At 40.2% G+C, this 13,493-nt stretch overlaps 1 protein-coding gene across 1 annotated transcript in view; it reads left to right on the plus strand.

The window, feature by feature from the left end:
• LOC140980865 (uncharacterized) overlaps positions 1–8,515 on the plus strand; it is an 81,082-nt gene extending 72,567 nt beyond the window's left edge. Inside the window, exons 57-64 of the mRNA XM_073446944.1 lie at positions 750–971; positions 1,042–1,401; positions 2,366–2,524; positions 2,640–2,921; positions 3,003–3,215; positions 3,313–3,365; positions 3,835–3,943; positions 7,497–8,515. Coding sequence (XP_073303045.1) covers positions 750–971; positions 1,042–1,401; positions 2,366–2,524; positions 2,640–2,921; positions 3,003–3,215; positions 3,313–3,365; positions 3,835–3,943; positions 7,497–7,847 — 1,749 coding nt within the window. The 3' untranslated portion in view covers positions 7,848–8,515. The remainder of the gene's footprint in view (positions 1–749; positions 972–1,041; positions 1,402–2,365; positions 2,525–2,639; positions 2,922–3,002; positions 3,216–3,312; positions 3,366–3,834; positions 3,944–7,496) is intronic.
• Positions 8,516–13,493: the final 4,978 nt, after the last annotated feature.

The following is a 13,493-nucleotide window of genomic DNA, read 5'->3' on the forward strand; positions in this document are numbered from 1 at the left end:
TCGTCATATTTCTGAAATTAAGTTTTTTCTAGAGTTAATTTTTATGTTGAATTTGTTTGGGTTTTTAGTGAGATTGTTGTTTTACATATTGATGAAATTTGACTTCTTACCGTTGGCATAAAAGATTAATGCATTGCTTTTCATTAAGGGGCATAGTCGTGAATAATTACACGTGTGATTTTGTCTCCTGCAATAATTGGAAAGTAAAAACAGTAACTATTAAAAAAAGAATACTTCTATATGTTGAGTAATTTTATGATGGTATTATAATTGAAAGATGTGCTTACTGTGTAGAATTGCCTTTTAAATTAACGTTCTATATTTTCCTGATATAAACTAAACTTGGGTTGTAACATATGTGGTTGGTAAATTGATTTATATTTTCAACGTTTTAGAGAAATAGTGATGAGTTTTAAGAATGTTTTACAGATTTTGTAAAAATATTATTGCATTATCGACTTTTTGTTTATTAAACATAGTTTTCATAATATGCTACTTACACTTGTAAACTTCTGCAGAATTAATATATACCAAATTTGTCTACACCCTCTCTGTTTATTTGATTTGTTTCAATGATAATCTTGTAAATTGTAATTTCTCAATCTGAAGTTTATTCTGACAATATCGTGACTGCAACATCATCTTCTATCTATATCGTTTCTTTATTTGGCAGTATAAAAAAAGAAATTATGTTCAAATCATTCGATAAATTAGAAATCCTATAACCTTGATGAAAATACCTCTTTCAGGTCCATCTTCGAAAAGTAATGCACAGAGACAGATTTCTAAGGAAGAGTTCTATTATTTCCGCTGTTGGAAACCGTATTTGGAGAGATCTGATTCATAATCCATTACATATCATTTTTTCAGTAGATGTACTTGGTGTGACAAGCTCCACTTTGTCTTCACTTAGTAAAGGTTTCGCTGAGCTATCGACTGATGGGCAGTTTTTAAAGCTTCGTTCAAAGCAGGTAACTATGCTTCCGGTATTTCTCAATCATAGTAACTTCATGTTTGTATGACAATTAGTAATGATTCCAGGTGTGGTCGAGGAGGATCACAGGTGTTGGTGATGGACTTGTCCAAGGAACGGAAGCTCTTGCACAAGGTGTTGCTTTTGGTGTGTCAGGGGTTGTGAGGAAACCTGTGCAGAGTGCCAGACAAAGCGGTCTTCTTGGCCTAGCCCATGGGCTTGGACAAGCTTTCCTGGGATTTTTTGTACAGCCAGTGAGTGGAGCATTAGACTTCGTCTCTTTGACTGTTGATGGAATCAGTGCAAGTTGTTCCAGGTGCTTAGAAATTCTCAACAACAAGAAAAACCTCCAGAGAATACGGAATCCACGGGCATTTCATGTGGACAATATACTTAGAGAGTACTCAGAGAGAGAAGCTCTTGGGCAGGTAAATCATTACATCAAAGATGTTTCATTAAATATTCTATTCGGTATTTTCTTGAATGCCTTCAACATTTAGTTGGGGTCAAAATTTTACCAAGGGAACTATAAAAATGTGCAATTAACCAGCGTCGAGGATTCTCATAAGCATCAGTATCATGTGGAGACACTTCAAATTTGTTAGGCAAAATGCACTAAACCATCTGTATAAATCTCAAGTTTAAAAGGTGAGAGCACAATCAGGATTAGGAAGCATCTCTTTTGAAACCGAACTCAAGATTGTGGTGTTAAAATGGTCATAGCATTATGTGTGATGCTAATATTCCCCCCTTCTCTCTGGGTTTGGGTTAACCCTAAAAATCCCCATTGTGCATTTCTAAAGGTTATACCTGGCCCCAGCATATTTGTCCTGTTGTAATGTCCATGACTGATTTTTGCCATGTCTAGCACCGGAAAGTCCTGGTTCTTGAGCTGCTTGGTCTGTGTCTCATACCCAAACCAAAATGAAATCATTCCGACAATTGATAACACATTTGTGTGTTTCCAAACAAGAACAAGACAGAAGAAGTTATGGAACACAAAAAAATTATCATATATCCTCCATATATTATGTCATTCAACATGATAACTTTCTTCTTTATGATTTCAGCTCTCAAGAGTATAATGAATTCACTATATTTCCTCTAAGTTTTGGTGTGGTGCCAAATGAAATGACTAGTTCTCCGGTGGTTCTTTTTTCAACCATGATATATCAAATGCTCCAGGATATTTTTGAATTTTCTGGGGAGATGTGTGGAATATTTAGTTGTGCAAACTGTTGTTGAAACTCTGATGAATAGTTTGAAGCTATCAAATCCTACTGGAAGGTTTATTTTTTAGAGCAGGATAATGTATTTAGTATTCTAGTGAATCTGCCATGAACGTTTCGTTGAAAGTGGAATGTGGATGGTTTAACTTGTTCTCTTTTTCAGATGGTACTTTACCTTGCAGAAGCAAGTCGAAGTTTTGGGTGCACAGAAATATTCAAAGAGCCTTCAAAATTTGCCTGGTCAGACGGCTATTCTAATCATTTTGTGGTACCCTATCAACGGATTGTTTTAGTGACTAATAGACGAGTAATGCTACTGCAGGTTGTTACTAACTCATCTTTATTTGTTATTATTATCTTTCTTTTGGCTGAGTTTCCTTTTCTTCCACTTGTATATTCTACTTTATTATTGACTCCATGCTTTGCCATGTGAGAAGTGTGCAGCTCCTGATAGGATGGAGAAAAAACCATGCAAGATTATGTGGGATGTGCCATGGGAAAATATTTTGGCACTTGAGTTGGCGAAAGCTGGTTACCCGAGTGCTTCTCATTTAATAGTCCATCTAAAAAGCTTTAGTAGATCTGAGAATTTTGTTCGAGTGATAAAATGTAATACAGAAGAAACATCAGAGGGAGAGCCACAAGCAGTTCAAATCTGCTCAATTGTGCGCAAGATGTTGAAGGCAAATCAGAATGACATAATGAGGTTAATGGTACTGGTCTGAACACCTCCTCAAACTGGTATATAAATTAAAGAAGTAAACGAGTTATTATATATAATGTTGTTTTCCGTGCTTCAGGTTCCTTCAGTCCAAAAACATGAATCTTCTACATGGAATGAAATCGATAGTAAAGACCCGCAGAAACGAAAAAGAGGCATTATCACGTCAACAGAGCTTTCTTTCGGCTCTGTTTCAAGTGAGTGGAGATTTGTGAAACATTGTATCAACTTTACCAAGGTATGGGGCAGTGAGCTAGAATCGAAAGGTCGTTGCACACTTTGTCAGAAGCAGGTGATTATCTTTGATCTAGATGTTTTTACAGTCATTTTCCAGGTAGTGGCAACATTGGCAAACTGATTCTGTTCTAAATAATTTTCCTTCATTGTAGAGCTCGGACAGCGGGGAAATTTGTAGTGTCTGGCGGCCTGTTTGTCCAAAAGGGTAAGTACCAACTGATCATTACTCTCAGTTCCACATTTCCTGCCCACTTTACTAATTACGTCTTTGTTTGAAAGATTTGCATTTTTCATTTCTCTTTGAATTTGGTTTGCTGGAATCTGGATTTAGTCTTGTAAGTCAAATACAAAATGTTTAGATGCAATTTGCTAATTTTTTTATATTTTTCCATGGTTGAAAAATTGCTTGTTAGAGACCAGGAGTTCATTACGAGTTAATATCTGTAGATAGATTAACAATGTTGACAAGTTCTGAAAGAAATTATCCTATACTCTTTTCTTAGACAGTAGGTGTCAATATATTTTAAGTTGGCTGAACCTTCTTCTTTAATCTCTGAAATCTAGTTTCTCTTATTCTATGATTAAAATCGAAATTAAAATTCTTCTGCATGCCACTGATGCCATCAGTGTTATCATTTATGTCTCTTGATCTAAATACAGCATAATTACTTTAGGTACATTGCAATTGGAGATATAGCTCGTCGTGGCAGCCATCCTCCTAATGTTGCAGCTGTATATTGTTTTTCTGATCAATTCTTTGCTCTTCCGGTTGGTTATGACCTGGTAAGACCTTTATCAGATCTTTGTGTAGTTGGCATAAATGTGTGAAAACTGTCTTAAGGTTCAACTTGCAGCAATGCTTTGGCAGTTTCTCTGTACAGTCTCAGTTTCCTGCTTCTCAGTATATGTTTCAGCATAGAGGCATGCCTTTTCTGGTTTGTCCTTAGAAATGATGTTATTAACCTACCCGAAGGAGGTTTTAAAATTTTTATTCCACATTCATGAAGTGGTATCAATAGAAACATGTATCAAAGGTTCAAAATCCCTGGTGCTTATATCTCCATATATTTTCTTGAGGTTATATTAGGTTGCCTTTGTTACTTTCCGACCAAATGCTTCACGCATAGATTTTGAATATGAATATTAATTTTAAGAATATACTCGCCAACCTTAGGTTTATAGATGAGGGGGAGTATTAAAGTATAGGTATGATTGGGCCATCTTCCATTAGCTCAAGCTTTTGGGATAAAATGGTTTTTATCAATATTTGTGTTTTTCAGGACCGTCGTTCGGGGAGGATGATTGGCAATGCTAGACGAGTGAATGACCTCTACATCTTTCACCACGAAGACGACACTGGTCCAATTAACGATCGACCTTTACACTTAGGCCTCTTTTCTTTTTCTAATGTTTGTCCAATTAAGCTTTTACATTTCCGATTAGGTCATCCGAGTTTTCATTATTTAAAACATTTGTACCCTTCTTTGTTTACAAATAAAAATCCGTCTTCTTTTCAATGTGATATCTGTCAATTAGCAAAGCACCACCATGTTCACTATCCACCACATCCATATACACCTTCTGCTCCATTTTCCCTTATACACAGTGATTTATGGGGTCCATCTCGGGTCCCGAGTTATACCAATAAAAGATGGTTTTTAACATTAATTGATGATCATACTCGATTTTGCTGGGTATTTATTCTTAAAGATAAATCTGAGGCAGCCCTCACATTTAAAAATTTTCACTCCTTTGTCAAAACTCAATTTCATAACGATATTCAAGTCCTGCGGACTGATAACGGTCGTGAATACTTTAATTCCATCCTGGGGGAATACCTTATCTCTCACGGAATTCTTCATCAAAGCTCTTGTACCGACACCCCCCAACAAAATGGTGTCGCAGAGAGAAAAAATCGCCATTTACTTGAGATTGCCCGCTCCCTCATGTTCCAATCTAAAGTTCCTACTCGTTTTTGGAACGATGCCGTGTTAACCGCTGCCTATTTGATTAATCGGCTACCATCCAAAGTCCTTCGCTTTAAAACTCCTTTTACATTGTTTCACTCCTACTTCCCGCAGAACCGCACTTTTACCTCCGTCGACCCTAAAGTTTTCGGTTGTACTGCCTTTGTCCATAATACATCCCCCNTAACCTTTCCACTTCCTATCGAGCCTTTGCCTCTGCTATACAGACTACCCGTGTCCCTACCTCTATCGATGAGGCCATGGAGGATCCGAAATGGAAGGAGGCTGTTATGTCGGAGATGGATGCCTTGACTACTAATAATACGTGGGAGGTGGGCGTGTTACCCGCGGGGAAGCATGCGGTTGGCTGCCGCTGGATATTTACAATCAAGTATAATTCTGACGGTTCAATAGAGCGCTTCAAGGCTCGGTTAGTTGCCAAAGGTTATACCCAAACTTATGGGGTGGATTATGAGGAGACCTTTGCCCCGGTGGCTAAGCTTAATACTGTCCGTGTTCTACTCTCACTTGCCGTTAACCTTGATTGGCCCCTTTATCAGCTTGATGTCAAGAATGCTTTCCTAAATGGTGAGCTTGAAGAAGAAGTTTACATGAAGCTCCCTCCGGGCTTCCTTGCAGACTCTCCTCCGGGTCACGTTTGTCGCCTTCGTAAGGCTATTTATGGCCTTAAGCAGTCTCCTCGGGCTTGGTTCTGGAAGTTTACATCAGTCATCACTACCCACGGTTATTCTCAGGCTCAATCGGACCACACCCTGTTTTTTAAGCACTCTTCTCAGGGTCTTGTTTCGATTTTGATTGTGTATGTCGATGATATTGTTCTTACCGGCAGTGATCTTCCGGAGTTAGCAAGGCTTAAAGGAATTCTCAGTTCTACCTTTGTTATGAAGGACTTGGGACCCCTACGTTATTTTTTGGGGATGGAGGTCGCACGCTCATCTGAAGGGATTGCTCTGTCCCAAACCAAGTATGTTCTCGACTTACTTCGCGACACAGGTCTCCTACATTGCAAACCTGTTACTGTTCCAATGGATCCTAATGAGAAATTGTGCGACGTTCCTAACGCTGTTCCCGTTGACAAGTCTCGGTACCAACATTTGGTAGGCCGCCTCATTTACCTTGCACATACTCGCCCCGATATTGCTCACGCTGTGAATGTAGTCAGTCAATTCATGCATGACCCTTATGCACACCATCTTCAGGCTGTTTTTCGTATTCTCCATTACCTTAAGGGTACTCCGGGTTCGGGCCTTCTTTTTCGCAAGAATTCCTCTCGGAATGTGTCGGCCTATACTGATGCGGACTGGGCAGGTTCGGTTCATGATCGCCGCTCCACGTCGGGTTACTGCACTTTTGTTTGGGGAAATTTGGTCACCTGGAAGAGCAAGAAACAATCTGTTGTTGCCCGAAGTAGCGCGGAGGCAGAATATCGAGCTATGGCTAACGGTGTGTGTGAACTATTGTGGCTACAGATTCTACTTCGGGAGCTGCATATGTCCTTCACTACTCCTCTCCGGTTATTCTGTGATAATAAGGCTGCTATCAGCATTGCTCATAATCCAGTTCAACATGACCGGACTAAACATATCGAGATTGACCGTCATTTTATCAAAGAAAAGATTGACACCAGGGAAATTTGCATTCCGTACGTCCCGTCCGATGGTCAACTTGCTGACATTCTTACGAAAAATCTTCATCGACCTCAGTTTGACTCTTTTAAATCCAAGTTGCGCATGATCGACATCTATGCATCAACTTGAGGGGGATTGTTAGAATTCCTATTATTTCCTAGTAAGATTTGTATTTAGGATTTTATTTTATTTATTCTATAATAGGAAAATGTGCTAAATCCGGAATTAGTTATTGACAACTGATTCCGGATTCTAAGCCTAATAGAAACAGAATATTTTATTTTAATAGGAGATTTGATAGAATATTTTATTTTAATAGGAGATTTGGTAATTCTTGTATAAATACCAAGTGTAAGGAATAAAAATATTATTCAGCCAAATTCACAAAATTCACAGTAAATATTATGACAACTGGCCAACGTTTAAACTGGGTAGCAGTAGACTGTAGTAGAAGTGGCGTAGCAAAATATTCTTTGATTCATGCTTAATTCGGGACACTGGAAATTTTATAAATCTATAAATCTGAATATTTACATTATTCAGCTTACCATCTATTTCTGCTTAATTTTTTCGCAATACTGATTATTGACCTTAACAAGGAATATTATATAGGCTAAAGATTTGGCACCTATTTATTAAGAAAGACTGTTCGAGGAGTTTCTTGACCATTTGATTATAATTGAATTTAGCTTTACAGTTACAAAAACCTTCTTTGTGCAGGTGTGGAGAAATTGCTTAGATGACTATAAAAGTTCTGTATCAATTTGGCTTCCGCGTGCGCCTGAGGGCTATGTATCACTTGGATGTGTTGCTGTACCAAATTTCATAGAGCCAGAACTGGATTTGGTGTACTGCATCTCTGAACATCTTGTTGAGGAAACTGCATTTGAAGAGCAAAAGGTTTGGTCTGCACCTGAGTCATATCCATGGGCATGTCATATATACCAATCATGCAGTGACGCTCTTCCATTTGTTGCCTTGAGACAACCTAGGGAAGAATCTGACTGGAAGCCAAGAAGGGTTGTTGATAACCCTCTTCCGTCAAGGCTAGAAGCATCTGATGCTCAGTGATTTTCTGGTTTGAACTGTATTTTAGGTTACAATTAAACAAGTTAGCAAAAATCAAAACATTACAGTTGGAAGGTTCAGGTCTGCTGGCTATCAGTGTGCGTGTTAACGGCATTTTCCTGTCGGTGATTGCCCGAATGAGAAATTTGAAAGTATGGTGCATGTCGAAGTATTCTTTTTTGGTTGTCCCAAACGTAAGGAGGCAAATGTATATGGCATGCGTCTAGTCCACAATTGCATCATATGGAAGCTCTCAACTCAGAAAGCCAAGCATGAGATATGTCATGCCTTTGGACAAGCCTCCAATATGATTGTATACCAAATTTCATGACCCACGAGAAAGTCGAAAATCCAAAGTATCATGACTCAGGAAAAACAGGACATGCTACAGCAGAAGACAAAACACGCAAAAATCCACTGAGTGATTCGACGCCGAGTAAAATATACAGATACAGATTAAAACTATTGGATTATATATATATATATATAAAAGAAGCCTTGTGGATTTTTGTATGGGATTTATGTACTGGAAATGTGACGGCTTAAAAAAAATCTAAGGAATTGTCCGTGAGTTTACGACGTTGAGCATGTAGATCTTCAATTTGGTGTTCCACATGAGGGTCGTACTTGAGATTCTTGAGCCTGAATAAAATTTAAAAATTTGGGATCCTAGGGTAATATTTGTTTACATTTTCACAAAATTTCATATGAGAAGGTCTCATTGGTTAATTGTATGAGATGAATATCTAATCCGATTTGATCCGTAAAAAAAGTATTATTTGTGTAAAAGTATTATTTTTAAGTTATAAATCGAGTTTACACGTCTAACGGATATAAATTAAAGAGATTGTCTTATAGAAAATTTATTCTTACATTTAAAGGTTTATTTCATGTTAATTACAAAAATGACAAATATGGTATTCTATCAAAAAGAGAGTTGAATTGTGTATTGTTTAAATTGTTCTTGTGTGTAATTTATTGTCTTAAATTGTGTTCAAGTGTTTAATTTATTGTGTTTGATATATTGTGTTCATTTTTTATATTATTATTAGTTTTAAGTTTGATTTTATTATTAATTTTAATTTATTTTTTTTTTGTGTGTTTAATTTGTTGCTCTAATATTATCTTTAAAATTATGATTTATTTATGAGATCCAATTGTGTCATTAATATGAATGTGTGAGTGCATGCATGTATATTTGAGTTTAATAATATATTGTTCAAATTGTCTTTGTGTTTAATTTATATCATTAAATTGGTATTTAATTGTTGTTTGTTTTATTGTGTGTGTTAGATTTGTTTAAATGTTTAATTTATTATATTTATTTTTTAGATTAGATTGCTATTAATTTTAATTTCTTGAGTTTAATTTATTGTTTTAATATTATTTTTAAAATGATGATTTATTTATGAGTTGTGTATTGTTTAAATTGTCATTTTGTTTAATTTATTCAATTTATTGTTTGTGTTTAAGTGTTTAATTTATTGTGTTTGATTTATTTATGGGTTTTTAAAAAAAAAAATTTATTTCTCATCTCATATTGAACTTATTTATATATATTTTGTTGTAGAATAGTACTTGAACATATAATTTATTATATTTCAAGTTTCTCAAGAGTAGAAAAATTATTTCCCCTTGGGGAATGAAATTTCAATATGAAAATTTAAAATTTTTAAAAAAGAAAAAAAAACGATAAGATAATGACATATGAGTAACACATAAAGAGCCTATAAACATTTAAAAAAGAAAAAGACATAATACCATATTTTCAATCTTTAATACCAACTTTCATGCGAAAACAAGTGAGTTCAAAAAATGCAGAAACATTTTTTTTGTCTATTAAGGAGCACAAATTATTCTTGAGCGTCGGAGGGGCTACGCCAGGACTGGCCCCCTTCTAATGGTCTTATTCTTGATTTCAGGCTCAGAGTGATCTTAAAGCCCACGTCTGAACTAGTGGCGCTCGTTGGGATCGGACCCGAAATTTTCCGTGAGTATCACTTGGCGCCGTCTGTGGGAAAACTTGAGTTGAGACGTAGAGATGGTAGGCAGGAAAGGAAGTAGAAGAGCTACCTCAGCATCATCGCGTCCTCAGAGGGGACCCGAACAGTCTCATGTTGAGACAAGACATGAACAACCGCGTCTTGAGACGAGACAGGAACAACCTCGTCAAAAGACAAGAACCGAGCAGCCCCTTCACGAGACAAGGGTCGAGCAAACCCGTCCCAATGAAAACGTGGGGAACTTGACCCTGGAGCAGTTGGGCCAATTTATCACCCGGACAGTGGATGAGGCCATGAAAAAGAATCAAGAGTCTGTGTTTGTAGAGGAACCGGCCGCCCGTCAGGAACATGAGGAAAATGTTGAAGTCCACCAGAGCAGGGTGGAGGAGACGCAACCCCGCCCAACTGGGGAGATTAGTGAGATGGGGGAGATGTGGAAGGAGATACAGAGGTTGAGGGAGCAGGTAGGAAGCAGAGCGCGGGTACCCAAGAGAGGAAGCCCTTTTTCACTGGCCATCTTGGAGGAAGGGCTTCCTCCGAATTTTTGACAATCTAACATTGGTGAGTATGACGGACATACTGACCCCAAGGAACACTTGGGGAGATTTGAGAATGCGGCTTTGTTGCACCAATATTCAAATGGAGTCAGGTAAAGGGTGTTTCTGGGCACGTTGGTGAGGTCAGCCCAGCAATGGTTAAATACCCTGTAGCCCAACTCCATACAGTCTTTTGAGGATTTTTCTACAGCTTTCTTGCACCGATTTGCCAGCAGCAAGAGGCACCAGAGATATTATTTGAGCCTGTTCGTGATGAAACAGCAAGAGACTGAAACTTTGCGAGAATTTGTCCAGCGTTTCAACAGTGCAGCGCTGGAGATACCGACGGCTACCCCTGACATCATGATAAGTGCCTTTACACAAGGACTGAGGGGAGGGGAGTTTTTCAAGTCGCAGGTCAAGAAGCCTCCGTCGAGCTATGATGACTTGTTAGCTCGGGCGGAAAAATATGTAAACTTAGAAGATGCCCAACGGTACAGAAGGATGGAAAACCGACCCAGAGGGAGTAGGGTGGAGGGAGCTGAGAAAGGCGGTAGGAGGAGAGGTGCAGGTGAGAGGGAGGAGGACATAACCAGAAGTAGAGGACAATTCTCATCACATGTTCCTCTGAATAGGAGTCGGGATAAGGTAATGGAGGTGAGGGAGTCAGAGGAGAGGGGGCAGAAGTCGCAGAGGGTTGAGAGCAGTGCTCGACCTCCGTCGCGGGGTAGACAAGAAGGATCCTCGTCCGAGAGTGAGCTGAGATCTCGCCCATCTTCTAGGCGGGGTCGAGGCCCTCCGTGGATACACCAGAGGATCAAGGAGCCGAGGAGAGAAGGACGAGGTCAGGATGTCCCTCAGGAGCCCGCTGAACCGAGGAGGGGAACGAATGAGGATAACCACCCTACGAGAGGAATGATTCATATGATCTCGGAGGGTGCTACGGATGGGGATTCCAGGCGAGCGCGGAAGGCGCATGGGAGGAGGTTGGAGAATTTTGAAATATCTAGGAGTGCGGACTTACCTCAGGTTCCTGTCATCAGTTTTGGACCGGATTACCTCCGAGGCATTGTGGCTCCTCATAACGATGCCTTGGTGGTGACGGCCACCGTTGCCAATTACGATGTGGCACGAATATTTATTGATAATGGAAGCTCTGTTAATATCCTGTTCAAGAGCACTCTGGATCAGTTGAAGGTGGAGGGATTTGAGTTCGAGCCGATCTCTCCTCCTCTATATGGATTTGCAGGACATGCCATCCCGCCCCTCGGTCAGGTTGTCCTTCCTCTATCTTTGGGACATGAGCCTCGGCGGGTAACAAAGATGACAACGTTTACTGTGGTTGACACCCCATCCGCTTACAATGGAATTCTGGGGCGACCAGCCCTAAAGGATTTCAGAGCTGTAGCGTCCACGTATCATCAGAAGTTGAAGTTTCCTGCAGGGAAGGAGGTTGGAGTCTTATGCGGGGACCAGAGGATCGCGCGTCGGTGTTATGAGGGGAAGAGTGCGCGTGTGGAGGTCAATATGATCAGAAGAGGGCGAAGCGGGTTGCCCATAGTAGTGAGGGAGGTTCATGAGGTGATGGGTGAGAAGCCGGAGATCGTGGCATTGGGGCCCGATAAGAAGACGCTAAGGACAGCCCCTGACCTTGACCCAGAGATCAGGGATGAACTCATTACTTGTTTACATGCTAATCTCAGCGGGTTCGCTTGGTCAGCCCAAGAGCTCACAGGGACGAGCCCAGATGTAGCAGAACACCGATCAAACATTTTACCAAATTCTCGTCCCGTGAAGCAGAAGAAAAGACACTTCGAGCTCGAGAAAGATATAGTTATAAAGACGGAGGTGGGAGAGTTGTTCAATGCTGGGCACATTCGAGAGGTACAGTTTCCTACTTGGCTCTCGAATGTCGTTCTTGTTCCGAAGAGTTCAGGGAAGTGGAGGATGTGTGTGGACTTCAGAGATCTCAACAAGGCATGTCCTAAAGATTGTTATCCTTTGCCTCGGATAGATCAGTTGGTGGACTCCACAGATGGAAATCAGTATTTGTGCATGCTGGACGCTTATCAAGGGTACCATCAAATTCCCTTGGCTGTGGAGGATCAAGATAAAGTGAGTTTCATCACCTCTGAAGGAACTTTCTGTTACGTTGTCATGCCCTTCGGACTCAAAAATGCCGGAGCCACGTATCAGCGATTGATGGATAGAGTCTTTTCTGAGCATGTGGGGAGGAATGTCGAAGTACATGTGGAAGACATCATGGTAAAATCAAAAGACTCAGCCCAGCTCATACCGGATTTGGTGGAAACCTTTGCCACCCTCATATCCTACGGGCTGAAGCTGAATCCTCAAAAGTGTATCTTCGGGGTAAGGAGTGGAAAGTTTTTGGGTTATATGGTGACAGAGAGGGGGATTGAGGCTAACCCCGAGAAGGTTCGAGCTATCCAAGACATGGTTTCTCCCCGAGGACCGAATGATGTGCAGAAGTTGACGGGGAGGATCGCAGCGCTGGCGAGGGTTATCTCGAGGTCTGCTCACAGAAGCTTACCGTTCTTCCGGACTTTGTGGAAGGCGAAAAAATTTGAATGGGGTCCGGATTGATAGAAGGCTTTCACAGAATTGAAGGAATATCTTGCCGAGCTTCCTGTCCTGGCCAAACCGGCAGCTGGTGAGCCTTTGTGGGTATATTTATCTGCCACTGAAGGAGCTGTGAGTTCGGTCCTTGTCAAGCTAGATAGATCCGTTCAACAGCCGGTTTACTATGTTTCGCATGCACTCAAAGGGGCAGAGATCAGATACTCAGGGTTGAAAAAATTGGCTTTGGCTTTGGTGATGACAGCAAGACGTTTGAGGCCATACTTCCTATCTCATCCAATTGTGGTACTCACCAACAGTCCATTGGGGAAGATCTTAACTCATTCAGATATGTCTGGTCGTTTGGTCAAGTGGACTACTGAACTGGGAGAATATGACATCCAGTATGAGCCGACAACAGCTATTAAAGCACAAGCCTTAGCCGATTTTCTGGCTGAGACCGTGCATCAAGAAAATGAGGACCCTTGGAAAGTATATGTGGATGGTTCATCTTCGAATGAGGGAAGTGGGGT

The sequence above is a fragment of the Primulina huaijiensis genome, chromosome 7, assembly GCF_012295235.1.
Source record: "Primulina huaijiensis isolate GDHJ02 chromosome 7, ASM1229523v2, whole genome shotgun sequence".
NCBI classification, from domain to species: domain Eukaryota; kingdom Viridiplantae; phylum Streptophyta; class Magnoliopsida; order Lamiales; family Gesneriaceae; genus Primulina; species Primulina huaijiensis.